General features: G+C 44.7%; 1 protein-coding gene across 4 annotated transcripts in view; it reads right to left on the bottom strand.

The window, feature by feature from the left end:
* Window positions 1–26523, bottom strand: part of ARVCF (ARVCF delta catenin family member) — a 473516-nt gene that overhangs the window by 136343 nt on the left and 310650 nt on the right. For all 4 annotated transcript variants that reach the window (XM_030218017.1, XM_030218015.1, XM_030218018.1 and 1 more), the window contains exon 5: window positions 9153–9336. In XM_030218017.1, the coding sequence (XP_030073877.1) occupies window positions 9153–9336 (184 nt within the window). The remainder of the gene's footprint in view (window positions 1–9152; window positions 9337–26523) is intronic.

Below are 26523 nucleotides of genomic sequence, written 5' to 3'. Positions count from 1 at the left end.
TAATCAAATGTAGCATAATATTACTTGCACTACTGAAAACCCTGCAGGGAATTTTAACCTGTGGAATCTGCAGCAATAATGAAAGCAAAATGACACGGCAGCTTTCTCATAGGTAACTGGAGACTTGGTAACTGGTAAATTGGGACTGATAAAAAGCTGGATGTAAAAAAACGGATATAAAATACACCAGAATAGCACCGATTATAGAGGTGTCTGTCCCATGTAATTACTTGGTGAATCATCTGGAGAGAGGGAAGATCCTCATGTACCAAGAAATGCAGTCTGAGACCAAGAAAATGTGGAACAGATACAGAATAGATACAGTCTGACTGAAACTACCAATATTACCCCTTAACCCTGCTTGTGTGTGTCTATTTTGCTTTCTTTTAGCTTCACCTGTCTTTAAACTTAACTACCTTGCTTTCCTTTACATTGATGGAGTTCCTTTCCTGTTTTCTATGTTAGCCTGTACATCGCTCTGTACTGCCTGTCAGCTAGAATGGTATAGAAAGTGCTGTAAATAAAATAAATAAAAATAAATATTTCTCACTGTTTTGGGGGCCATAAGTTTGATCAAAAAGAACTTCCAAGTGCACCAGGATATATTGCCTATACAAGTTACATCTTATGAACTCCAGAAAGAAGCTCTTTTGGCTCAATGCAAGTACTACTGTGAGCATTAGCAGTAAAGTTGGGAGACTGAGATCATACTCCACATGCCCTGGCTTAGGAGTGAGGCTCATTCCTGTCATGTGTGAAGGAGTCAATGACACAGAAGCAGGTGCTCCTAGGAACCACCTTATAGCAGGTGCCGCTATTATGCTGAGTTAGACAAGCGGAGCTCAGGCAAGGAGGTGGTGTGTAATCCTGTCCCTTGCCCCTGGGGAGGGGAAAACACTTCAGCCCTAAAGGCTGAAATAAGAGAGGCAATCAGACTTAGATATAGGCGCAACCAGTAAAAATCTTTATTGGTATCTCACTAAGCCAATACAAAATAATTGTTCTCTCTGGAGCAGGTTGTCACCCAGTAGCCAATGGACAGATTGAATAACAAAACTGCTGCTCAGCAAAACCTTCCTAGCCATCACATATATACTGTTGTAAATTTCGTTTCTCCTAAATCATGTGATTTCTCCTAAATTAACTTATGATCATATATGGATCTTCCTGTTTCCTTCCATTGCACAATATAGTAATATACAAAAATGGCAATTTCCTGTATTCTACCGTCTTCTCCTACTTGTGTTCACATGCACATTTTGTGGCAATTGGCTAATTCCTTATCAGTAACGCGTGCTCCCAGCGTGCAAAACCATGTAGCAAACAAGTAAGTATTATCAAACACCTGGGATTCTTCTCTGAACACAAATTTCCGTTGGAACATCTTGGAGTCTGCAGAGTCCTCAGTCTCTCATCACCACCAAGATTATATCCATATGTTTCTGCCATATATGGGCCGCATAGCCTCAGCTCCACCTAAGTGTCACCTTGATATGTAACATGTACTTTCCATTTACTGAGAAAGCACTGTAGCTTACATGCAGCTGCAGGAAGAAACTAAAAATATGCTGACGGCAGCAAAGCAAGGAAAACTGAGGGCTAGCAGAGCCATATTACAGGCCTAATATAGGAAGGAATATACAGTGGTTAAATGCCATGGGGCAGAACAGTTCAGGGAGGCCCAAGGGAGGAGATCTCCAGAGTGCAGGGGTCTGCAGGAGAGAAACTTCAAGGGAAGGAGTTCTCCCAAAGTGGTGGATGGGCTGCAGCACCTGTGGGGGGGGGGGGGGGGGGAGTCCCAGGGAAGTAAGGAGTGGCCCTGGCTCAGAGGCTTGCACCCTGTAGATGCCCAGGAATTGCATGAGAAGAACCAGAAGAATGCAAAGGTAAAAGAGTGCCTTTATTTTCTACAAAGACCCAGATCCTGAGTGTCCTAGTTGAAGCCAGGCTTGGACTTATGTTTGAATAACCAGAATTGTACTGAAGAAGCTATGATATTGGGGTTGTTGCCCAGAGCTGGACAGAGTCTGTGACAGGGGAACAGACTGTATTGCTTCACTGCTTGCTCACCAATAACGCATTTCCCTTGACTTTACACTGCAAATTACCTGTATCTGTGTGGACCTGACCGCAAGACACACTATCACATAAGGTATTTTATTTATCTATTTATTAGGATTTATTTACCGCCTTTTTGAAGGCATTCACTCAAGGGGGTGTACAGTAAGAATAGATCAATGGTATGCACATACTAACCCATTTGGAGAAATTGCCCCCACATGAGTAACTGGACACAGAGTTTGGTTACTAGTTACCTTACTCAATATTCGGGGTGCTCAAGCATCAAACAGCACCCACAAAGTTCAGCTTAATTTATCATGGGAGTCATTAACTTGCGGTAACTGAGTACTGCAGATTAGTAACTTCTGCAGCAAAGGAATAATGCAACCTGCGATCAACCTCTCAAGCTGCGTTATTCTGCTCCTCAGGAGCATCAGGCTGCTAATGTGAGAGCAGTGAGCCAGCGACCATTGAGCTAAAAACAGCAGCACAGTCTGGGCTCCCCCTGTCCCTTTCCCCATTGCTCCCTTCCCTCAGCAAAGACTCCTCACCCCCAAGGATACACACTTTCCACAAACCCCCACCTCCCAATGACACATCCAATACCCTAGTCCAAGCCCCCCTCCCACCCACCTTAGGTCCCCTTGGGCCTCTCTCTTTAATCTCCATATAAGACCCTTATATGGCAGCTTGATCCTAGGAGTACTACTGCAAGACTACCACTAAGGGTTAAAAGGCATCATTTGAACCTAGAGTCACAGAGGGTAGATGAGACTTGGGACTACTCTTGCCCTGTACCCCCAGACCACACAGATCAGAGAGGTAGGTCAAGGGGAAGTCTTCAGGGGGATGAGAGGCATTGACTAGAGATCCGGGCAGGAGCCTTTGGGGTTGGAGGGCTTAGGCTGAGGGTAATGAAGGTTTCTTTCAGTGGTGGGGGTGCTGGCCTTTTTAAGATGGTGTCAGGGAGCAATGGGCCATATGTTAGCAGTCCAATGTTCCTGGACAGAAAAAATAACACCAGCTCAAAGCTGATGTTATTTTTCCATGAATAACATAACTTGCGCAGTTCAATATAAGCTGCATATTTGATTTGTAGAATGAGGTGTTTTGCATGTATTTGCATGGCTTACATCTCATTATTCATGCATTCATGGTGACTTTAACATGTGTTACACTAAAATAAGCACGTTATGAGGCAAATATCATGCATTATTCCCTTAACACAGGTTGGTAACTACCCCCATAGTCAAAGAACTGGATTCTTACTACAGCAGAGCAACTTTTATCCTGCAGGATGGTACAAGACTTGCTCCTGATAATGTTAATTTTATGAGAAAAGAATATCAGATAACAGAAGTTTTTCTGGCTTACAGACCATGAGCAGAAACCCACTATTTTTTTTTTTTATATAACAAGTGTTTTTGAATAAGGGAACTTTGAATATAAGGTGATCTGTTGTATATGCAGATAACCAACATGATTTGGGTAGACAAAACTATGGTAAGGAGAACAAGATACATGCAAGAAATATACATGATACATTTTGCAAAATATACTACAGAGTTGATATTCAAAAGGATTTAACAGGGCGAGAGAGGCTCCTGCCTGGTTAAATCCCACTAAGCTGGCCAGCCACCAATATTCAGCAGCACTTTAACCGGGTAGTGCCACTGAACATCTCCATTAACGGCTGTTATCTAACTGGTTAGGTTAAGGGCAGTCTACCGGTGGAGCTTGGGCAGAGCTAGCACTTAGCTGGTTAGCAGCAATATTCAGTCCGCTAACAGGCTTATTTTCGAAAGAGAAGGGAGCCCATCTTTCGACACAAATTGCAAGATGGGCGTCCTTCTCACAGGGTCGCCCAAATCGGCATAATCAAAAGCCAATTTTGGGCGTCCCCAACTGCTTTCCGTTGCAGGGACGACCAAAGTTCACGGGGGCATGTCGGAAGCGTAGCGAAGGCAAGACTGGGAGGTGCCTAACACATGGGCGTCCTTGACCGATAATGGAAAAAAGAAGGGCGTCCCTGACGAACACTTGGTCGACTTTACCTGGTCCTTTTTTTCTTACAACCAAGCCACAAAAATGTGCCCTAAATGACCAGATGACCACCGGAGGGAATCGGGGATGACCTCCCCTTACTCCCCCAGTGGTCACTAACCCCCTACCACCCTCAAAAAAAAATTTAAAAATATTTTTTCCAGCCTCTATGCCAGCCTCAAATATCATACCCAGCTCCATGACAGCAGTATGCAGGTCCCTGGAGCAGTTTTAGTGGATGCAGTGCACTTCAGGCAGGCGGACCCAGGCCATCCCCCCCTACCTGTTACACTTGTGGTGGTAAATGTGAGCCCTTCAAAACCCACCCGAAACCCACTGTACCAACATCTAGGTGCGCCCCTTCACCCACAAGGGCTATAGTAGTGGTATACAGTTGGGGGTAGTGGGTTTTGGGGGGCTCAGCACACAAGGTAAGTGTCATGTTTTCAAAGCTGGACACTGGGTTTGTGAGCCCTTGGGCCACTGCCGAGGAGCGGCAGTGGCAGGCAAAACCACCCCACGCTAGACAGGGCAGATCTCTGACAAACAGTTAGGCTTCACCTGCACCTGGCCACTTTCCACCAAGAGTTGAGCTCAAGGCTTCAGGTGGCCAGCAGGACTTACTGGACAGGGCAGGACTGGCTAACAGCTAGGCAGCTCAGGGACAGCAAGGCAGGGAAAGGATAGGCTAAAGGACAGGACTGAAAGCTGCGAGCAGCCACTGAAACAGGGAACAAACACAGCTAGACAAGAGACTGAACTGAAAGCTGCAAGCAGCCAAAGCAGGGAACAAACACAGATAAACCCAGAACTAGACAAAGACCTACAAACAAGACACAAGACTGGAAAACAAGCAATACAGTAAACAAGCAATACCCTAAACTAAACATAGACTAACTAGAACAGGCAAGACTTCAGGCAAGAACAAGAGCAAGGAAACAAACTCAGGCTGAAGTGCAACAAGCACCAACATACCAGGGCCTTAGATGCAATGCAAAGGCAAAGCAGCAAGGTTTCAGAATGTCTAATAAGCCCAGCAGCACCTGGAGCTCAGCTGCAACAATCACCAGGAAACTACGGGTGCTGTGTAGGTTCAATCCAAGCAAGCAAGTCTGGCAGCCCGGAAGATCCAGACCGGACTGGCCTGAAATCTGGAACGGGTGACGGTCCACAGCAGCCACCGGTTCTGGCCACCAGAGGACGAAGTGAGCACAGATGTAACAGTAAGGGAGCTATGCACCTGGGAGCAATTTCTGAAGCCCACTGTAGTGCCCCCTAGGGTGCCCGGTTGGTGTCTTGGCATGTGAGGGGGGCCAGTGCACTACGAATGCTGGCTCCTCCCACAATCAAATGGCTTGGATTTGGTCGTTTCTGAGATGGGCGTCCTCGGTTTCCATTATGGCCGAAAATCGGGGACGACCATCTCTAAGGACGACCATCTCTAAGGTCGACTTAAATTTCGCGATTTGGGCGTCTCCGACCGTATTATCGAAACGAAAGATGGATGCCCATAAAGAACTTGCAAGAACCTAGAGCACTGACACTCCGGCACTGAGAAAAAAACAACGCTTTCGCCTGCCCGCCATAGCTGAGCTCTCTCTGCCTTGAAAATAATGCTTCGCGCCTTTTTTTTTTTTTTTATTTTAAACCGCCGCTGCCAAAATGCGAGCAAACGGAGAAAATCTGTCGTTAAGGCCATGGGCACTGTATTAAATATACATTCCAAACAGCAGAGCTAGAAAAGGAAAACTATATTGTGCAATGGAAGAAAACAGGAAGATCCATATATGATCATGTTAGCACTCTGAGGAACGTAAAGGCTTTTCCTGTGAATTTCCTTTAGTTCTTATATTTTCTTTTAAATTAATAATGGCTGCCGCTCCCAAAGGCAATACACCTTTCCAACGAAAGGGTAGCCCTTCCCAACTAAGTATGGGAGTTGGGGAGGAATGGGGGAGGGACTTGGGACACCCGAGTTTAACACCCCAGAGGCTGGAAAAGAAAAGAAAAGAAATCCCTATCAGCCAAGCCTCTAACTGAGATTCCTGCACAGAAGAACTATTATTATTATTATTATTATGAGCTTCTTAAAGAGAAAGAGAGAGAGAGAGAGAGACTAATGGGCTCACCTCCTGTCTGCTGGAGACTGAGAAAATACTGAGGCTAGGGTCACATGGCCAGGGCTCTCATTGGCTCTCTAAGAATTTTCTCAGTCTCCACCTGCTGGTAGGCGTATACAACCCATCAGTCCAATCCTGGTCCGGTCCGGAGGGACGCTAAGGAATATGGGTTTTCCCGCCCCTTCGCCGGGACATCTTGCGAGGACATCCTCAGGAAAACTTGGGCACCCCTTTCGATTATGCCCCTCTCAGTAAGTGCATAAAGTTAGGACAGAAAAAGGTTGCTGTAACTTTATGTGCCAAGTTATCCACGCACCGGTCTGAATATCAGCCAGTACCCAGTTAACTTCCAGGTCAGTGCTCATACCTGGGAGCCACGAATGCCCAAGCACTGAATACTGTGGATGAGTTTAGCCTGTGGCTGAGAGCAGCTTAATAAGTCACTTACTGCCAAGGGCTGAATGTTACCCCCCACCTTTCTAAAACAATTTATATTCCTAAAATAAAATTATGATAGTGTGCACTCACTAACAGGCACTTTTACTAAAGTGCAGTAAAATTTGGCCTTAACGTATTTTAATGCAGGACTTTCCTGGGTGCTAAGCCCAGCTATAACACGGCTCGTGCACTCATGTTCCAGTTTGCGAGCAGTACCTGTAAAAAAAAAAAAATTAACGTGGGGGCACTTACCGTCTCCTATTTAGGACGCACTAAGAGGGTCTTTTACCAAAGGTTAGTGCGAGTTACCTGCCACAGGATCCATTTTATTCCTATGGGACCTGCTGCAGATAACATATTTATTTATTTATTTATTTATTTTAGTGCATTTCTATCCCTCATTTTCCCACAAGTGCAGGCACAATGTGGCGTACAGTAGTTCAAGAAAGATTACAATAAAAGAAAGGAAGAAACAAAGAGATGACAGTGTTGGGATGAATTCACAGAAAAGACATAGGAAGGAAAAATTGTCCAAGTGCAATTGAGTTAGAGTCCCACTTCAAACTACAACGGGAGAGTAATAAGGAGCAGTTCGATATAGAGTAGGCTTGCGTAAATAGGAATGTCTTTAAGAACTTCTTAAATAATTGATGGTCTGATATCCCTTTTAATTGCTTCGGCAGTGCATTCCAAGTCTTAGCACTGGTATATGGGAAAGACGAAGCAAACATGTGTTTAAATCTGACTTTCCTGCTGCTGGGAAAGTGTAGACAGAGAAAGTTGCGCGATGGCGACAAAGCATTTCTTGGGGCAGAACAATTAAGTCGAGCATGTATTCAGGGGCCTCTCCAAATACGATCTTGTCCGTTAAAGAGCAGACTTTGAAGACAATGCGATCTTTGATATGCTAATCTTTAGTAAAAGGCCCCTTAATCCCGCATTAAGTCTGCGTTATCCAGTCAGTGCATGCTAATAGTCATTACGTGCTAGCTGGATAACACAGAAGCGCCCACTCTCTGCCCCTCCAAAATGTTGTTTTTTTTTAAAAATCGGTAATGTGTGGCTTAGTGCTTGTAAACAGGCAAAGTACCGCAAAATGCTTTAACGCATTCCTGTAGCGGTCTGTCTGTGCATGCTAATCGCAAGTTAAGTGTTTAATGCCCTCTAGTAAAAGGGCTGCTAAGTTAGATAGAATAGTTTGATAAGCGAATTGTTTGTTTTTTGGTTCTTATACTTTTTTTGATTGTTTGTATGTTTTAGTTTTATTTTCTACATCTGCTTTGTTTAAAGCAGAATGCTAATAAATAAAACAAGGAACAAGTTTTGTGCACACCAGTGTTCCAGGTATCCAAAGAGGAAGTGCCATCATTCAGACTGTCTTCTACATCTTGCAAGTTTCAAGTCTATTTAATATTTGATGTACCGAACACCAATAAATACACCTGCCTCCTGTGTTAATAAACATGAACATCCCTACAGAGCAGTGGTGTAGCCAGATGGCCAATTCTGGGTGGGCCTTAGCCCAAGGTGGGTGGACATACAATTCACTCCACCCCCCACCCCCGTCTCTGCTCTCAGTTTCTTAAATACTAGCCGTTGAGCCCGTTAAAACGGACTAGTATGGGGTTTTGGCAAGGCCCCCTCCCCTCGCTGCTGCCCCTCCCCCCCCCCCCCCCCCCCCCGAGGTCGCCACTACCCCTGCACCCGGCCCGGGCCCTCTCTTCGGTATTGAACTTACATCGGCGAAACGCAGGCAGCATGCAGATCAGCTGAGCTCCTGTCGGCCTTCCTTCTCTGCCTGTGTCCCGCCCTCGTGTGACGTAACGTCGGCGAGGGCGGGACACAGGCAGGGAAGAAAGGGCGACCGGAGCTCAGCTGTTCTGCGTGCTGCGTTTCGCCGATGTAAGTTCAATACCGAAGAGAGTGCTTGGACCGGGTGGAGGGGGGGCAGCGGCAACCTCGGGGGGGGGGGGGGCGGTAGCGACGTCGGCGGCTTCGCGCAGTTTCACTCTGTCCCGCCCCCATCATCACATATTGACACAAGGGCGGGACAGAGAGGGAAGTCTCTACTGCGCATTTGCGAGTGAGTATGGTCACTCGCCATTTATATGTTTGATAAATGCTTGAGCTGGCAGGGATGCCAAGCCCTGCTGGCCGAAGACCTCTCCTGCCGGAGTCATGCCTGCAGCAGCACTTACTCAGCTGGGGTGCTTCGCCTCTAATGCTGGCTCTCTCGAGCATGTGAGAGGGAGCCAGTATTAGTGGAGAAGCACACTTGCTGAATAAGTGCTGCTGCAGGTGCAACTCAGGCAGAAGATGTCTTCGGCTGGCGGAGCTTGGCATCCCTGCCAGCCAGGAAAGCAGAAGGGTCCCACCTAAAAGTAAGGGGGCTCAAGTCCCAAGGCTCCCCATGGCTATGCCACTGCTTCAGGGAAAACACCACACATCTATATTAGATAGGCAGGAAGAATACACAATAAACTGCAGTACCTCAGGCAGCCAGATGTATTCTTGAAGACAGTAGTCCATTCAGCATCCCGGGGTTTAGAGTCCTCATTTGGTTCACTCTCCCAGCCCGAGTGAGGAATAATCACCTCATTGGTCAGTGTCTGAAGACCGTGATTAATGATCACCATCTTTAAGGACTCATAGGAGGACAAGTTCCAAAGAGTGCCTTAAAGAAAACAAATCTGGTGGTTAGGGAGAAGACCTAAAATGAAAATACAAACTTTGATCAAGAGTTCTCCTCTTGGGATGAGGGACAATGGCTCTTAAAAGCAATGTCTCTTAAAACAGAAGCCACAGTTGAACTTTTCAAGCAATAGCATTTACTGCACTGGGGAACTTACTTAATAAAGCACAATTTTTGTAGTTAATGTGCATTAATGACAAAATGTAAACATTAGCAGTCAAACCTCTGCAGCAATGTTTTCCATCAAAGGGGGGGGGGGGGGTGATTGTCATGTGAAGGGAGGCAGCTGTGACATTAACTTGTGCTACCACTGTAGACAGTTAATTACACCTCTAGAGATGTAGATAAAATATCCATGGTAACATCTTACCTTATAGGTAACACACATTAATAACTGTGCCATTCTCCCCACCCCATTTTCTGCATTGAAACAGATCTGCCAAATCTGCAGCACTCAGCCTGACACGCATTTCCACTGGGGAGCGAAGAACTCCTGCTCAACAACCTCACCCTTTGTCAGCAGCAGGAGATGTGTTACTAAGATGTCATTTCCTGCTCTGTAAGACCAGTTTCCTGATAACAGCTGCAGAATTTCACAGCTCTTATTGCCAGACTGACCATACGGCAGCAGGAGATGGCATTTTATTATTAAAGTGTTTCCTGCTGCCGGAGGGGGAGGTGGCTTGTTAGTGACATGGCTATGGGGGCAAGGCCAAGCGGAGTGGACTGGGGCTGGGGGCATTAAAATCTCCCTCTGAAAAAAAAATCAGGCCCCCTTGCCAGCTCTGTCGAAATAAAATTCTGGGTTAAGTGTTTGACACAGGATTAAATGTGTGCTGATTACCTAATGCATTTTAAAACTCACATTAAACATCTAACTTAGTTTGGTAAATACTTCACTACAAATTCATGCTATCCTCCTTCCATTCCTCCCTATTCCTTGCAAAACAGGTCTACTACACCCAATTGACCAATTCTCTCAGCTCCAACCCTCGTCGTCTCTTCACCACCCTTAACTCCCTCCTCAAAGTGCCCCCCGCCCCCACTCCCCCTTCACTCTCTCCTCAATCACTGGCTGACTACTTCCGCGACAAAGTACAAAAGATCAACCTTGAGTTCACTACCAAACTACCTCCTCCTCAGCCTGTAGCCCTATCCAACAACCAACCAACCATGGCCTCTTTCTCCTCCTTTCCTGAGATCACCGAGGATGAAACCTCCCGCCTTCTTTCCTCCTCAAAATGCACCACCTGTTCCTCCGATCCCATCCCCACCAACCTACTTAACACCATTTCCCATACTATCACCCCTCCATCTGTCGCATCATTAACCTTTCTCTCTCCACTGCAACGGTCCCTGACACCTTCAAGCACGCAGTAGTCACACCTCTCCTAAAAAAATCATCACTTGACCCTACCTGCCCCTCCAACTACCGCCCCATCTCTCTCCTCCCCTTCCTCTCCAAAATTCTTGAACGTGCCGTTCACAGTCGCTGCCTTGATTTTCTCTCCTCTCATGCCATCCTAGATCCACTTCAATCCGGCTTTCGCCCTCTACACTCGACGGAAACAGCACTCTCTAAAGTCTGCAATGACCTCCTCCTCGCCAAATCCAGAGGCCACTATTCCATCCTCATCCTGCTCGATCTATCCGCTGCATTTGACACTGTCAATCATGATTTACTTACCACATTGTCCTCTTTTGGGTTCCAAGGCTCTGTCCTCTCCTGGTTCTCCTCTTATCTCTCCCACCGCACCTTCAGAGTATACTCTCATGGATCCTCCTCCACTTCCATCCCACTATCTGTTGGAGTTCCCCAGGGATCTGTCCTTGGACCCCTTCTCTTCTCAATCTACACCTCCTCCCTAGGCTCACTGATCTCATCTCATGGTTTTCAGTATCATCTTTATGCTGATGACACCCAGCTATATCTCTCCACACCAGACATCACCACGGAGACCCAGGCCAAGGTATCGGCCTGCTTATCTGATATTGCAGCCTGGATGTCCAACCGCCACCTGAAGCTAAACATGGCCAAAACCGAGCTCCTCATCTTTCCACCCAAACCCACCTCTCCTCTTCCTCCACTCTCTATCTCAGTTCATAACACCCTCATCCTCCCCGTCCCATCTGCCCGCAACCTCGGAGTCATCTTCGACTCCTCCCTCTCCTTCTCTGCGCATATCCAACAGACTGCCAAGACCTGTCGCTTCTTCCTCTTCAACATCAGCAAAATTCGCCCTTTCCTATCTGAGCAAACCACACGAACTCTCGTCCATGCTCTCATTACCTCTCGCCTTGACTACTGCAACCTACTCCTCACCGGCCTCCCACGTAGCCATCTATCCCCCCTTCAATCCGTTCAGAACGCTGCCGCACATCTTATATTCCGCCAGAACCGATATACTCACAGCACTCCTCTCCTCAAATCACTTCACTGGCTTCCGATCAGATACCGCATACAATTCAAGCTTCTCCTCCTTATCTACAAATGCACCCGGTCTGCGGCTCCTCACTACCTCTCTACCCTCATCTCCCCCTATGTCCCTGCCCATAACCTCCGCTCACAGGACAAATCCCTCCTGTCAGTTCCCTTCTCCACCACTGCCAACTCCAGGCTCCGCTCATTCTGCCTTGCCTCACCCTTCGCCTGGAACAATCTTCCTCAACCCCTACGCCAAGCTCCCTCCCTACCCATTTTCAAATCTCTGCTTAAAACTCACCTCTTCAATGCCGCGTTCGGCACCTAACCTCTCATGAAATATAGTATCACCTACCAGAAGGACTCTACACTTGTCTTTAGATTGTACACCTGTCTTTTTAGATTGTAAGCTCCTTGAGCAGGGACTGTCCTTCCATGTTAAATTGTACAGCGCTGCGTAACCCTAGTAGCGCTTTAGAAATGTTAAGTAGTAGTAGTAGTAGTAGTAGTAAATAGGTCCCTAGGCCAGGGAGTATTGTCAGAACAAAGAGTTGTAAAGGACCTAATTCAAGGAGCAAGACTTTAGGTCTCGGATTTCTGAAAACCCTATCCTGATGCATTCTGGTACCTGCAGCATGGACTTCAAATGGTAGAAGCAGGGACTACAAATACCATAATGCACTAGGATGAAAGTTCAAAAACTAAGCGGTAATATTCAGCAGAGATAACTAGCCATCTCTCTCTGAATATTAGCGCTTAGCCGGTTAAGTAATATTTAACTGGCTAGGAGCCGTTCCTGGACAGTTAAATAGAACTGAACATTAGCTGGAGCAACTGTAATAACTACCTCCTCACTCTATAACAGGGTGCCTAAAGTTCAGGGGGCCTTTTACGAAGCTGCGGCAAAAGGGGGCCTGCGCTGGTGTCAGCGCATGTTTTTGATGCACACCAAGGCTCCCTTTCACCTCAGCGGGTAAAAGGCAGGGTATTTTTTTTTTTCAAGAAATGGATGTGCAGCACATGAAGCACTTGCTGCACCCCCATTTTGGGTGGGAGCACTTATCGCCACCCACTGGGGTGGCGGTAAGGGCTTCTGCACTACCCCGGTGGTAACTGGGCAGTGATTACCACAGGGTACACACCAATGCTACAAAAAAAAAAAGTTTTGTAGCGCTGTATATAGCGCACACAGGGGGTGGGAACTACCACAGGTTGCTGCTATAGTCTGACGATACTTCCCTTTTAGTGAGCAGTAAGCCTGCATTGGGCTTACTGCTGTTTTGTTAAAGGGTCCCTCAGTGCCTTTGGTGTGCTTAAATGTATAGACTACTACCATCCTCCCACGTAAGAGTACAATTAAATGCAAAATAAATGACAGTAGCGTGCTTAAATGCTATTCTGCGATTATGCACTAAAATGGCTTAGCGCATAATTGTTAGAGGGATGTTCACAGAGGAGAGGCACGGCCAACTTTTATGCATGAAACTTACAGATTACTGTAATTTTAATATTTTGCATTTAGGTGCGTCCATCTACCCCAGTCATAGACCTGGTGTAAATATGCCCACCTACCACTTAGGTGTGCCAATGCTGACTTACACCCGTTGTTCTATTTGGACAATGCCCGAGTCAGTCAATAATTTTATGTATTTAGGGACACATTCACAAAGCTGTGGTAAGCACTAACACGTGCTTACTGCAGCAAAAAAAAAAGGCTTACCACGGGGCACGCTGCGGCATCCTGCGGTAATTTGGGGATATGCGTGCACTACCCACATGCTAAAATATAAATTTAGGTTTTAGCACTGGGGCTGAGATTTGGGCGAGTTCTGCGCTACTCGTGTTTGTAGACACTGCCATTCACTAACTGATTAGCATAGGTTTCGCATGCGAGTCCATACCGCCTACAAAATACGTGTTGGTAGGGGCTCAGGCGCTAATGCCATGCGCTAACAGGAAAATTAACAAGTGTGCCATTCATATAAAAAATAGAAAATTTGGTCATTTTATCCCAGCAATAAAAATGGCCTTAGCGCATGGGAATGATCCATATAAGGGCGAACTAATGCAAATTTTACCATTGTATTTTTTTTTATTTTTTTTTATTTATGTTAATTTATATACCGTATCTTATTGCATCTGCAAAACAGAACGGTTTACATATATATAAAAATTGGTATATACAAATAAACAGACATAGGAATTCCATTCATGACAGGAAAGCACAGCAATCAAGATAAACTACATAATAAATCAATACAAGTTAAAAATCTAGTATCCAGTTAAGCTATCCCATTTTTCTTTGTCTTTTTGACCTTATCTCATTATAGTAAAAAGGTCTCTTTCATTTATTTTATTTAACTAAAAAAATTATAGCCCACACTATCTGAAAATTTAAGGTGGGTTATGATAAAAACATACATAAAATCAATCAAAACAGAAACATAACAGTCAATGTTACAAACATATCAAACGTACAATACTAAAAACAGAAAGACCTTTAATTAGATATTAAGGACATACCCCAATACCATCACAAAAGCCTTGACAATTTATTTTATACAAATCAAAGAAGTGCCAACTAGCCATGCTAAAATTGCCTTACAGAGATTAGAATCACAAAACACTTCAGGACACCGCAAACCAACGTCCTATTCCAATAGCTCTCTCTGAAATGCCTGTTGAAATAAATTAGCTTATCCATTAAGCATAATGATCTTGGTTGATGGTATACTCTCAGGGTTGAGAAACCAGCCAGAGGCAAATTATCATTCAATGCACAATGTACCAATAATAAGACGTTAAATCGTGTCCACCATAAAGCAGGAAGCCAATGAAGTTTGATATGTTTTTTTGACATGCAATAGAGGGGTCTCTGAAGATAGATTTTTAAAGGTCAATGAATATGATTAACGTCTGGAAAATTCAAACGCATAGATAAAAAAATACGAATTAATAGTACATGTTGTGGTTATTGCAGAAGCTCTATTCCTGTTTCGGATGCATGAAAACGGGAAATTAGATATCCATATTGCATGGACATCCAAATCCCAATTTTATAAAGCCAGGATATGGTGGGTATAAAACTGCAAAACGTCCATATGGCAAGAGAGTGTGGTCTGGGCATGTTTGGGCAGGACTAAGGAGGAGTGAAAAGATGGATGTCCAACTCCAACTGCAAAAGGGGAAGGGATGTCCATGTCCACAAGAATGGCCATCCGTATTTAGACCTGGTACTTGGCATGTCCAGGTTACAGAAAGCTGCTCCGATTGAGCAAATCTCCACTGGAGGGAATAAGGACAGTCTCAACAGGTTTTTTTTCTGTCCCTCCAAGGCTCACAACTTAAAAAATAAACAAAATAAATGTATAAAGGGTATAGTGGGAGTCAAACCTCTGACCTCTGGCTCTTTCCTCTAGCTCTCAGCTGGCTGTTTTAAGCGTTAGGCTACTCCTCCACATGGACATCACTGTGGCCATTTTATAATATGGATATTTCTATGCTGACACATAGTCATCAATGTCCCTTGTTTTGCCAGTTCATAGTTTGGACATATCAGTTTGTTAAATGGATGCTCATGCTGGATATAGCCAGTGCTTGAATGTCCATTTCGCATGTATTTTAGAACAGGCTATATGTCAGCAGATCCTATTCTAAAATACATGAGAAGTGAACGTCTGACAAACAGACTTGGGTGCCCAAATTCTGAGCTAGATGTCCTTTCTAAAATTTCTCTCTATATTTATGTATATCACAACTCGCTATGCCACTAAGCTTAATCGAAAGACCAAAATAGAACATAAAAGTTAGAACCCCCCCCCCCCCCCCCCATCATTTTTATAGGACAGTAATACATTCATCACCAAAGAACACACACACACATACATATTTTTTTTGTTACATTTGTACCCCGCGCTTTCCCACTCATGGCAGGCTCAATGCGGCTTACATGGGGCAATGGAGGGTTAAGTGACTTGCCCAGAGTCACAAGGAGCTGCCTGTGCTATAACGTAATGATCAGAGAGTCTAAAAGTTAATAAAAAAAATGAGATTTCAACATTTTAAAAAACATTTTCATCAATGAAAGTTCCTTCCTGAGTGCTAGTGGCACCCTATTCCATTCTTTAGGGGCCAGCCAAAAAATGCACAATCCTTGGACAAATGAGGGATAGCCATCTTGTTGTCTAAGTAAGATCATAAAGGTCTTTTTGGTACATATAAAACTGTCATGGAGGCCAAACAGGATGAAACTCTCATATAGAGCCCTGTCTAAGATCTTAAAATCAATACAGAATCTAACTGGCAACCAATGGAGTCACCTGGTCCCTCCAACGCACCTTATCTAGCAATCTTATTGCTGCATTCTGTAAAGTCTGAAATTTTATTAACAAACTTACCTACCTGTTTACTAAGCCATGCTAGCGGCTGCCGCACAGCAATGCCGACACAGCCCATTCAAAGTATTAGCGCACGGCTCAGTACACAGAGGGTAAGGGTAAGCTGTGATAGCAATTCCTGCATATCAAATGAGAGGAAGTGGGTAGGAACTGAATGGGCTTCCTCTCATTTGATGTGCAGGAATTGCTATGTTGAATAGAGGCAAGCTGCTGGGAGATACAGTAAGATAGCAACTGCACAGAGACAATGGCATCTGAAGATCAGGGTGTGTTTAGTCTGTGGCTGGTGTCAGACAGTAGAACAGTCTGTGTTATTCCTTGAAAATGGGTGACCACAATGCAGACAGCAGGCTTAGGACATCTGCATGCCTTTGCAATCTGTGCAGTAAGAATGTGAAGTGAAAAGATGTTTTAATCAGTAATCATATCTCTCACCTATATGCAGCCTAAAATCAGGACTTGAAGCGTCCCCTGAGAGGTATATTGGGACTTACACATTCAATACGAATGGAATGAAGGTCCAACAGACAGCTATAAATGTGGACCGAGTGATATAAGATTCTAAATGGGTTACAACAGTACATGGCAGGGAAGGACTGATTTACATATTGATTGTGCCCTTAAACTTAAGCCTACCTCACCTATGAGTCACCAGCTATGGGAAAGAACTGTCTATAGGTTTTATTCTTACGTGGAAGGTTGAGACACACCTACAACTTGTTCATATACCTAAGTAACATAAGCTCTAACTGGCTACACAGCACAGATCAAGACACTGTCGGAGGATGTCACAAAGATTTGCAATGGAGTGCACACCCCGGAGAGAGTGGACAACATGAAAAGTGATCTACAAAAATGAAAGAATGGTCTAGTATTTGATAGTTAAAATTTAATGCGAGTAAGTGCAGAGTGATGCACTTGAGCTGTATGTGATAAGGAACAAGAGGCTGCTTGCATAGGCTAGGAGAGGAGCCTTAGGCTGACAATTTTTGAGAATTTCAAGGTGATGAAGCAATGTGACAAGGCAGTGGCCATAACCAGAAGGAAGCTAGGTTGCACAGAAACAGGCATAACCAGCAGAAGAAAGGAGGTGTTGATGCCCCGACAGGTCATTGGTGAGGTCCCACTTGAAGTACTGTTCAATTTTTGAGGCCATATCTCATTATAGACATAAAAAGACTTGAAGCAGTCAAGAGGAAGGTGAAAAAATGGTATGGGGTTTGTACCAAAAGATATATGAGAAGAGACTTGATTACATGAGCAAAAAAGAGATAGGGGAGATAAGATATAGATGTTTAAAATCCTGAAAGGTTTTAATATGCAAACAAATCTTTTCCAGAGATGGGAAAATGGTAAAACTAGAAGACATGAACTGAGGTTGCATGATGGTAAACTTAGCAGTAACATCAGGTAATACTTTTTCATGGAGCAGGTGGTGGATGCTATTGAGATAGACATGGGGCAGCCACTGCTTGACCTGGAATTGATAGCATGGAATCTTGCTACTGTTTGGGTTTCTGCCAGGTGCTTGTGACCAGGTTTGGCCACTGTTGGAAACAGGATACCGGGCTAGATGGATCATTGTTCTTATATTCGTATGTAACAGGGGCTCAAAGCAGAGGAGAAGGTAACTAAGCACATGGGGACAGTTACAGTCTGCTGGTAAAAGGACGAAAACCTAGATTATGTGCAAAAAGACAGAATCTGAGAGAATACAAAAGAGGGACTACAAAGGTAAAAATGCTGGTTTAGTTGTGTTATGATCGTGGTCAGAACCCCTCTCAAACTTACCTTTTTCCTGGGGGTCAGCTTCTTAGCTGGCTTCTGTTTCTGTTGTCTGTCCTTTCTGAGCTAACTCTCTCTCTCTCTCTCTATGCTGGCAGCTTCCAGCAGCATGACTCTAATTGTTTCACTTTACTACAGCTGTGTGTGTGGACTGAGTTAGCTCTACCTCTCTTTGGGTGTACTGACTTCAAGTGCTTCACGGTGCTGCATTGGTGTGGGTTGGGCCTCTATGGGTTTCAGTGTGCTCTCTGTGTTTCAGTGTGCTGCCTGAGTCTAGGGAGTGTGACATCATCAGGGAGGGCCTTGACAAGGAAGTGGTGTTCTTTCCTTCAGAGCCTTTGCAACGGTTGCGCGTGGTTGAGGTAGGGTTAGTGCAGTGGGCACTTCTGCTGATGTGTTTGGGTTCCCTGCTTGCGTTTGCTTTAGGTCCAGGTTAGTGTAGGTGCAGTGTGCACATTTGTCCTGTGTTTAAGTGTTTAGCTTCCCTGCCTTTCCCTTGTAGCTCCCCTGCTTTCCCTTTGGGTGTGGTTAGCAGCACTGCTAGTTTGCTGTTAGAAGTACTTCTGGTTTTGGTGCTATAGGAAGCACTTCAGTTTGCTGTTAGAAGTACTTCTGGGTTTGGTGCTGTTAGAGGCACTTCAGTTCACTGTGAGAAGTACTCCTGTAGCTTGGTGCTTAGTGGCACCTGGGTTAGGTTAGTGCGGTGGTGCACTGCTGTAGCGTGGGGGCTTAGGAAGCTCCTTTGCTAGCTTGTGTATTTAGTTCCCTGCTCTGTTAGTTTAGGGCTTAGGAAGTCCCTTTGTTGAGCAGGGCTTAGGAGCTCCTGTTTAGTATAGGGCTTAGGAAGTCCTTTTGTCAGTTTCTGTTAGGAACACTTCTGCTGGTTTAGGGCTTGGGAGCACTTAGGTCAGTTTAGGTTTAGGAGTACTTCTGTTTCCAGTCCTGGTCCCTGTGTCATCCGGTATCCGGTAAGTCCTGCCGGCCACTCGAACCCAAGGGCTCAACCCTTGGCGGGGTAGTGGCCAAGCGCAGGTGAAGCTGTACGGACCAGTCCAATGTGCTCCAGTCCAGTGTGTTCCGGTCCAGTGTGTGTTCCAGTCTGGTGCGCTCCAGTCCAGTGTGTTCCGGTCCGATGTGTGTTCCAGTCCTGTGTCCTCCAGTCCAGGGGATTGCAGTCCAGTGTTCCAGTCCTGTGTCCTCCAGTCCGGGGAATTCTAGTCCGTGTGTTCCGGCTTGCTGGGCGGTGCCTGCAGTCCCTGCCGGTGCCGGTGTGCTTACCCAGCGTTGGTTGGTGGGTTTTGCCTGCTGCTGTCGCTCCTCGTCAGCAGCCCAAGGGCTCACGTTTGCTCCAGAGCCCGGCCCCGCGGGCTCTGAACCTGAGAACCTGACAAGTTGTGAAACCTTAAAAACAAGTCGGAATCTGAACACTGTTAATAAAGAAACTGCCAGGGTTTTGGGCAGGGATAGAAAAACATTGTGGAGTTCTGACTAGAAACTGCTAGGAAGCATTCATCTGGTATTGTAAAGTGCCTGAGCAGATAATCTGTGTTGGGGGAACCAGACAAGCAGGCTGAGTTACAAAAATGCAATGCCATTAGTAATACACCCTGATTTAAAGTCGTATCAGACTGAGACTTTCACTAAGACATTTGGATTCAGTTTTTGGGGGGTCAAAAATAAGAATATATCCAGACTTAGCAAGACAGAAGAGGCGTAAGGCCTTTTGGCTTGGCGCACAAGAACTGTGGCAATAGGAGCTAGTTTCCTATTGAAATTCCCTTGTGTATGCAGAATTATATTTCAATCTAAACAGTTTCAATTTTTTTACCCCAAACAGCTAGAAGAATTTCTAATTAGTAGGGAAGAGGTTAATGCAGTGGTTTAACCCCATATGTACACTGTTTAACAGCCTTGGAGTGAATCACTCGGGACGTGACGCTTCATTAATATAAATTTCCAATGTATAATTATTTCTCTTAGATTATATGATTAATTTTACATCTTGGATTGATTTCTTATTCTTGTGGTCGATATTTTTTTGAAACTTAAGAATAACTTGCTTGTTTATAATTTTTTTTTATTTCCAAATTGTGTATTATCATTCATAAATGTGAAATCATGTTTGTTAAAAACCTTAATAAATTTAAATATAAAGTCGTATCAGAAGGCTGTATGTGGGCTGGAAATGTTAATGATCAGGGGTCAGGAGAAAAAAAAAACTCCTAATGAAATTAAAATCAGTATAAAAAGCTAGGTCAGTGCTTATCTATCTTTTTGACCCTATGATCTCAGCCAAATAAAACTGTGTGGCAGAATAATGAAGCACCTATGGAGAGTACACCCAGGTTCTGACGCCAAACGCAGGTTTCGTGATCCCATTTGGGGTCCTGACCTACAGTTTGGGAAGCTCTGAACCAATCTAAAGGGCCATGTCAAATATGCATTTTAAAAGCATATTTATTTATTTGCTGCATTTGTATCCCACATTTTCCCATATTGAGGAATAGACTGAATAGCAGGAAGTTGGTTTCCGTGCTATATAAAGGCAGACAAGCCTGCTTGAAGTTTGCTGTAGATCTTAACTATAAATTGTTGTTTAAAACCCCTGGGTTATAGTTTAAGCCATGGAAGATCAGAGCAGGAACAGTATGTTTAAGAAATGTTATTGCCTGCTTTAAAAGCATGCTTTTTATGAAACTGTGCTTGCTACTAAGAAATCTAAAGGGCAAACAAGCACATAAATTTGTAAATAGCGCATTTAAATAGTATAATACTGTTCTGATCACTCATGGTAAAGAAGATTAGGTCTGTGTTCCTGTGAACAAAGAACTCTCTGGCAGTAACCAATGCCACCACTGTACTAACTTTATATGCCTCTCCAAGACCAGACCTATCTAGAAATAATTGAAGGAAATGAAATCATCTGATTTAGAAATGGTTTGCTCTGGTACTACATTCACAAATCTATTAGGGGTAAAAGAAAGAAAGAAAAAAGGTGGGTAAGCATGAGTCCACTCCAGATCTCTTACATTCCAGGAAATGAAGATACATTTCGCTTTGTCCCAGACACTTGCAGCAAACTTTGTGATGGTTAGTGAAGTACATTCTCTGTTTACCTTGATGCAGAACTTGAAGCTACCAGGTCTGATTTTTAAACACAGAAAGTTCAACGAAGCAACACCAAAGAAAAATATTTTCCCCTGACAACAGATGTTCTGAACAGAAAAAAAAAAGATTTGGCCAGGCAGCTACTGAGCAATAGTCTTATTGAAAAAATAAACAAAACAAAAAGTGAGGGTCACATGATGACAGTGGACTGAGCGGACGCCTGCTAGCTCGGCTCCCCTCCCCTCAACTTGTCTTCTCATTTAAACTGACGAATATGGCACATTAATATTATTTTAAAAGCTCTGTGAGCCTCATAAGAGTGAGTAGCTACTGATGGTACACTTTTAAAGGGCGTGGAAAATTGGAATGACAGTGAAAGCACTGCAATTGGGGAAGGAGAAAGGAAGCGCGGTGAAAAACAAGATGGCTTCGCCGGCCCCACTATCCCCACCACAACAGCGCCCAAACCCAGCTCCGATGCACAAAGACATGGTGCAGGTATCCTTGAGGCACATGTCACAAGTTATTGGACGATAAGTTAGCTAAACTACTTGCAGGCATGGATGAAATAAAGGAATGCATTAACAGCCATGCGGCCACAATACAGCACGCAGAAGAATGACTCTCCGCCCAGGAGGATCACATGGCAGCGGCAGAAGGGCGCATAGGTGAATTAAAGGCGCAAATTCGTAAGCTGGCAGACAGAGTGGAAGATCAGCAGAACAGGGGGAGACGGAACAAAATTAGGATCATTGGTGTCTCCGAATCTATCCCCTGACGCTGATCTGAAAGAGCTGGCTACCAGGACAACTGGGCTTCAATCCAGAGGTGGGCCTGCTCCAGGTGGAACGGGTTCATTGCATCGGCCCGAGAAGGGAGGACACTGGAAGGCTGAGGCCGGTCATTGCAAGGTACCTGAACTAAGCTATTAAAGCTAAAATACTTGAGCAATATAAGAAGCAGTGCCTTGTGGCATTTAAGGGAAATCGGCTGTTGCTATTTCAAGATTTCTCTGCTAGAGTAATGGAGCAGAGGAAGTTGCTGGCACCATACTTCTCTAAGCTTTAACCGTACTTTCACTTTGACAAAGGTAGAGGAACTCCAAGCCTTTTGGGGGAAAATTTCAAATGCTCCAGAAAGGGTCGCGGAGGTGCTATGATTTCATGGAGCCTTGGAGTATTATGGTTTGTGTCAATCTGTGCAATCATACAGTAAAACATCAAATAACCTGCAGACATGGACAGTGTGGAAGGAGCAAAGTTTTGTTTTCCCGTTTGACTAACTAGTTTGGGTTTCGGGCAGAAGGTGGACACAATAAAGAGCGAATCCCACAGTGATAAGCGCAATGATACATAATCGAGAACGGGAGGAGCGCATGCCTCACTTCCAGTTTGGAGTGAGCCCTTGACCCGAGATGCATGATTTGCCCACTATGAGCGCATTGCATCACCAATTCTACTCAATCTGAATGAACTCAATTGGAGCATGAGAGTGGTGGTTGATTTTTATGTAAGTCATGTCGACCTGCTTTGGATACTGTATGCATTGACAATACTTAATTTTACCTACAGTTATGGTCGGAGTGGAAGGAGCAAAGTTTTGTTCTCGTGTTTGTTTATCCAGTTATGGCCTCGGGCAGAAGGTGGACATAACAAAAAGTGAATTCCGTGGTGCTGAGTGCAGTGATATATAATCGTGCATGGGAGGCGCATGTACCTCCCCTGTAGTATGGTGCGCGCCCTTGATACATATTATATTGCATTTTCATTGTATTTTTTCTTTTTTATTTGCATTCATATGTAACTAATGGATGTAGGTTCTATGATTCTGCGTTTCTCTTGAGAATAAAATATTTAAAAAAAACAGAAAAAAAACAAAGAGCAGGCTGGCTCAATGGGAATATTGAAAAAAAAACCACAAATTTAAATGGCCCAAATCTGAGTAGCTCATGGAGTAAATCAATCTATGCAGGTACTTCTCCATGTGTTATATTATTAAATTATGTAAGTCATTTCTCTCTAAATATTACCTACAATATATTGGTGCCAGAATTGCCCACACACTAATACACCTCCTATGTTGGTGGGTGGTTGATTGGGGTTAAATAAAGTATTTACATTTTAAAAAATGGACACATGCTATTTCATTTCCTTCAACCTAAACAGCCCCCCTCCCAGAATCAGGGGCGTAGCTATGGGTGGGCCTGGGTGGGCCCAGGCCCACCCAATTTCAGCCCAGGCCCGCCCACCCAAGCGCACACACACTGCAGCAGCAGTAGCGCATACCACTGCAGAGACGGCACCCACTCGCGCTCTGGCTCAGCTGATCTCTCCAGGTTCCTTCCAACCCGATTTTGGCTCAGGCCCCGCCCGCCACCCAAGCGCACCACACTCACTGACTGCAGCAGGCCTAGTGTACTACCACGTCGCGCCGTCGTGGGCAACCCGCTCAGGCTCAGCTGATCTCTCCAGTTGCAGGTCGCATCAGGTGTCGTAGTTGTTTTCCATCCTACGCGGACGTGGCTGTGCGTGGCGGCGGGCGTGCTCAGCCTCGCTCTCGCTCCGCTCAGCCTTGGCTCCGTCCGCTCGCTCCTCGTGGCAACTCAACTAACTGGCATCTGACTCCAGTCCCGCCTATACGGGAAGCAGTATAGAGGAGGCTTCCGGGTAGGCAGAAGGCAGCACTTTCATTACTGAGATGCTGCTGGCGGGCCTTGAAGCTTGGAGGCATGCAGAAGCGGAACGGGCGTGGAGTAAGGAAGGCAATTCTGCACTAGTCGGGTGGGGTGGTGGGGTGGGAGATGGAGGGAGAGCGATTCCAGCCAGACCGAAGGGAAAGGGGGGTTGGGAGAGGAGGATGTGATGCCAGCTCTAAGGGGAGAGGGGGTGGAGAGAGGGATGCTAGACCCTAGGGAAAAGACTGGTGGAGAGAGGAAGGAAAGCAATGACAGGGGAATGGGAAAAAGGGGGGGGTGGAGAAAGGAGTGAGAGTGATGCCAGACCAAAGGGAAGCAAGAGGGGGAGGGGAGAGAAAGGTGGGATGCATGAGGGAGAGGAGACTGGGAAAAAGCTGGATCTGGGGAGGGGGAGAACGAGTTGCAGTACTATGAAGCAGGGGAGAGAAGAGGGAGAGAGATACTGGCCCCTGGGTGGGAGTGCAGGAGAGAGAAGGGTGAGGAACATGGGAAGGGGACACAGAGGGCAGATTCTGAACATGGGGGGGGGGGGGGGACAGGGATGGGAACACAGAGAGCAAATGCTGAACACAGGGGGAATAGGGACAGGGACACAGAGGGGAGGTTATGGATAGGAGAGATAGTGAGTCAGAGGAAATGACAGTGGACATGGAGAGAAAAAAGTAAAATAGGAGATAAGCAGCAGATGCATATGGATGGAGTACAGAGAGAGGAGAAATAAAGATGGAGAGAGGGGGGAGATACTGGAATGAATCATGTAAAAAGGAGAGGGGGAGACAGGCAGGGTAGAAGGGAAAGAAAAGGCAGGCAGTGGATGGAGGAGGCAGAGAAAGCTGGCAGACACCATATGCAAAGGGGGAAAGGGCAGAGAGTGGATGGAAGGGGCAGAGAAAGCAGACAAGCTGGATGAAAGGGAGAGGGAAAGAGAACAGATGTTGGATGGAAGGGAGAGGGTGAAGAGAAGGCAAGGAAAGCAGAAACCAGAGACAACAAAGGTAGAAAAAAAGAATTATTTATTTATTTGCCTTAGAATAAAGTAGTATATTGTAAAGTAGTATTGTAGAAAATGAAAATAAGGTGATATGTTTGTTGGACTATTTTAATACATTTTTGACCAACTTTCAGAGACCAAAACCTACATCCTTAGGTCAGGACAGGACCGTAACAGCAGTATACTGTACTGACCTGAGAAAGGAGGTTTTGGCCTCTGAAAGCTAATTGAAAATGTATTAGTCCAATAAAATGGTATTATCTTATTTTCTATGTTTTGTTTTATTTCTGTTTTTAATTTGTAAAGTGTTGATTGGTATTTGTCAGTTTTTTTTCAAATTTACTTCTGCTATCTTTATATTTTGCACAGTACTAGGAGACATGCATCACTGTTTCTGTGGTGTTGCATTGTATGCGGAATCTGGCCTCTTGGGGGTTCAGCTTAATTTTTGTCTACATATTTCTATTTTAGTTTGTGGTTACTTATTCTATACTTCGTGAAGATGTATCTGTGCTCTATGTTTGTGAAAAGACATGGTTTTCTGTGGCAGGATCATTTTGACTAATGTCTTTTTTAGTTTTACAATGGGTGTATTGATGTTCTAGTGCTCACTGCAATGTTTAAGATGCTGTCTTTCCTAGGTACATACTTGCTGTGTGACTCATAGATATTAGTAAAAATAATATTTTCATATAGAGGAGGGAGGTGTTAAAAAATGATCGGCCCCAGGTGTCAAATACGCTAGGTACGCCACTGGCTCTCAGTTCTATATTTTTAAATGTTTGTTATATTGCAGGATCTTGTCATGAGATGTTTTCCATTATTGCAGACTTAAGTCTGGTCAAGTTTAAGATATGGGATAATGTAACTGGTTGTTTTTTCCATTATGTACGTATGTGGTTTATAATGATGAAGACTACTTACAAATCCATCATCAAGTGTATTCCAAGGCATTATTTTGTAGTGTCCCAAGAAACACTTCTCATATGCATAGTGCCCACCCATATTAGTTCTGGGCCCACCAAAAATGGTGGGTCTGGCTACGCCACTGCCCAGAATGCTTCTATGTAAGTGCTAGAAGTGCACTCACTATGAAAGGGTGGGGTCATGTTGAGGATGATTCTCTGCCAAGTCAACATAATCAGGAAAATACCTGTTTACCAGGGTAAAGGTCTTTGAAAATTATTTTCAATAAGTTTCAAAACCTTAAGTGGAGTTTTTATGGTCAGAACCAGAAGAAAGAGTTGGAAAACTTCCCTTGAGTAATTCAATGGAGCCACAGTAGCAAAGATGCATCCTATGGTTCTACCAGACAAAAAGGAACTGAGAATAGCTGAGAGACTTTTTATGGGGGGGGGGGGGGGGAATAGGGTGAGCCAAAGCCATAGCCACTGCCCAAGCACTAGAACTAACACTCAAACCAATGAAGACTTTCACATATTTGTAAAGTTTCTGGGAGAAATTAACAGATAAGCACAAAGTGCAGCGATATCAGCCAGGTCTGTGATTAAAGAGAACTACTTGTGTTTAGAGAAATGCTAAGAGTATATTTTGGAAGAGAGGGAGGACAAAGGCATTTTTTAAAATAATCTTTCAGCTCAAAGCTGGTAATGTTTACTCTCATACCGGGAAAGGAGAAGCATAAATTGAAATGAAAGATAAAATCTAAGATCAAGGAGAGTGATCTTTTAAGGCAAGGCTGGAGGAAACTGTCACTGAAAATGATTTGAAGGCTCAGTTTCCTGCCCTGCGCTAACATGGCTTGGGTGTT

This window comes from Microcaecilia unicolor, chromosome 11, assembly GCF_901765095.1.
Source record: "Microcaecilia unicolor chromosome 11, aMicUni1.1, whole genome shotgun sequence".
NCBI lineage: Eukaryota > Metazoa > Chordata > Amphibia > Gymnophiona > Siphonopidae > Microcaecilia > Microcaecilia unicolor.
The sequence above is the reverse complement of the archived record's forward strand: the minus strand, read 5'-3'. Positions and strand labels throughout refer to the sequence as shown.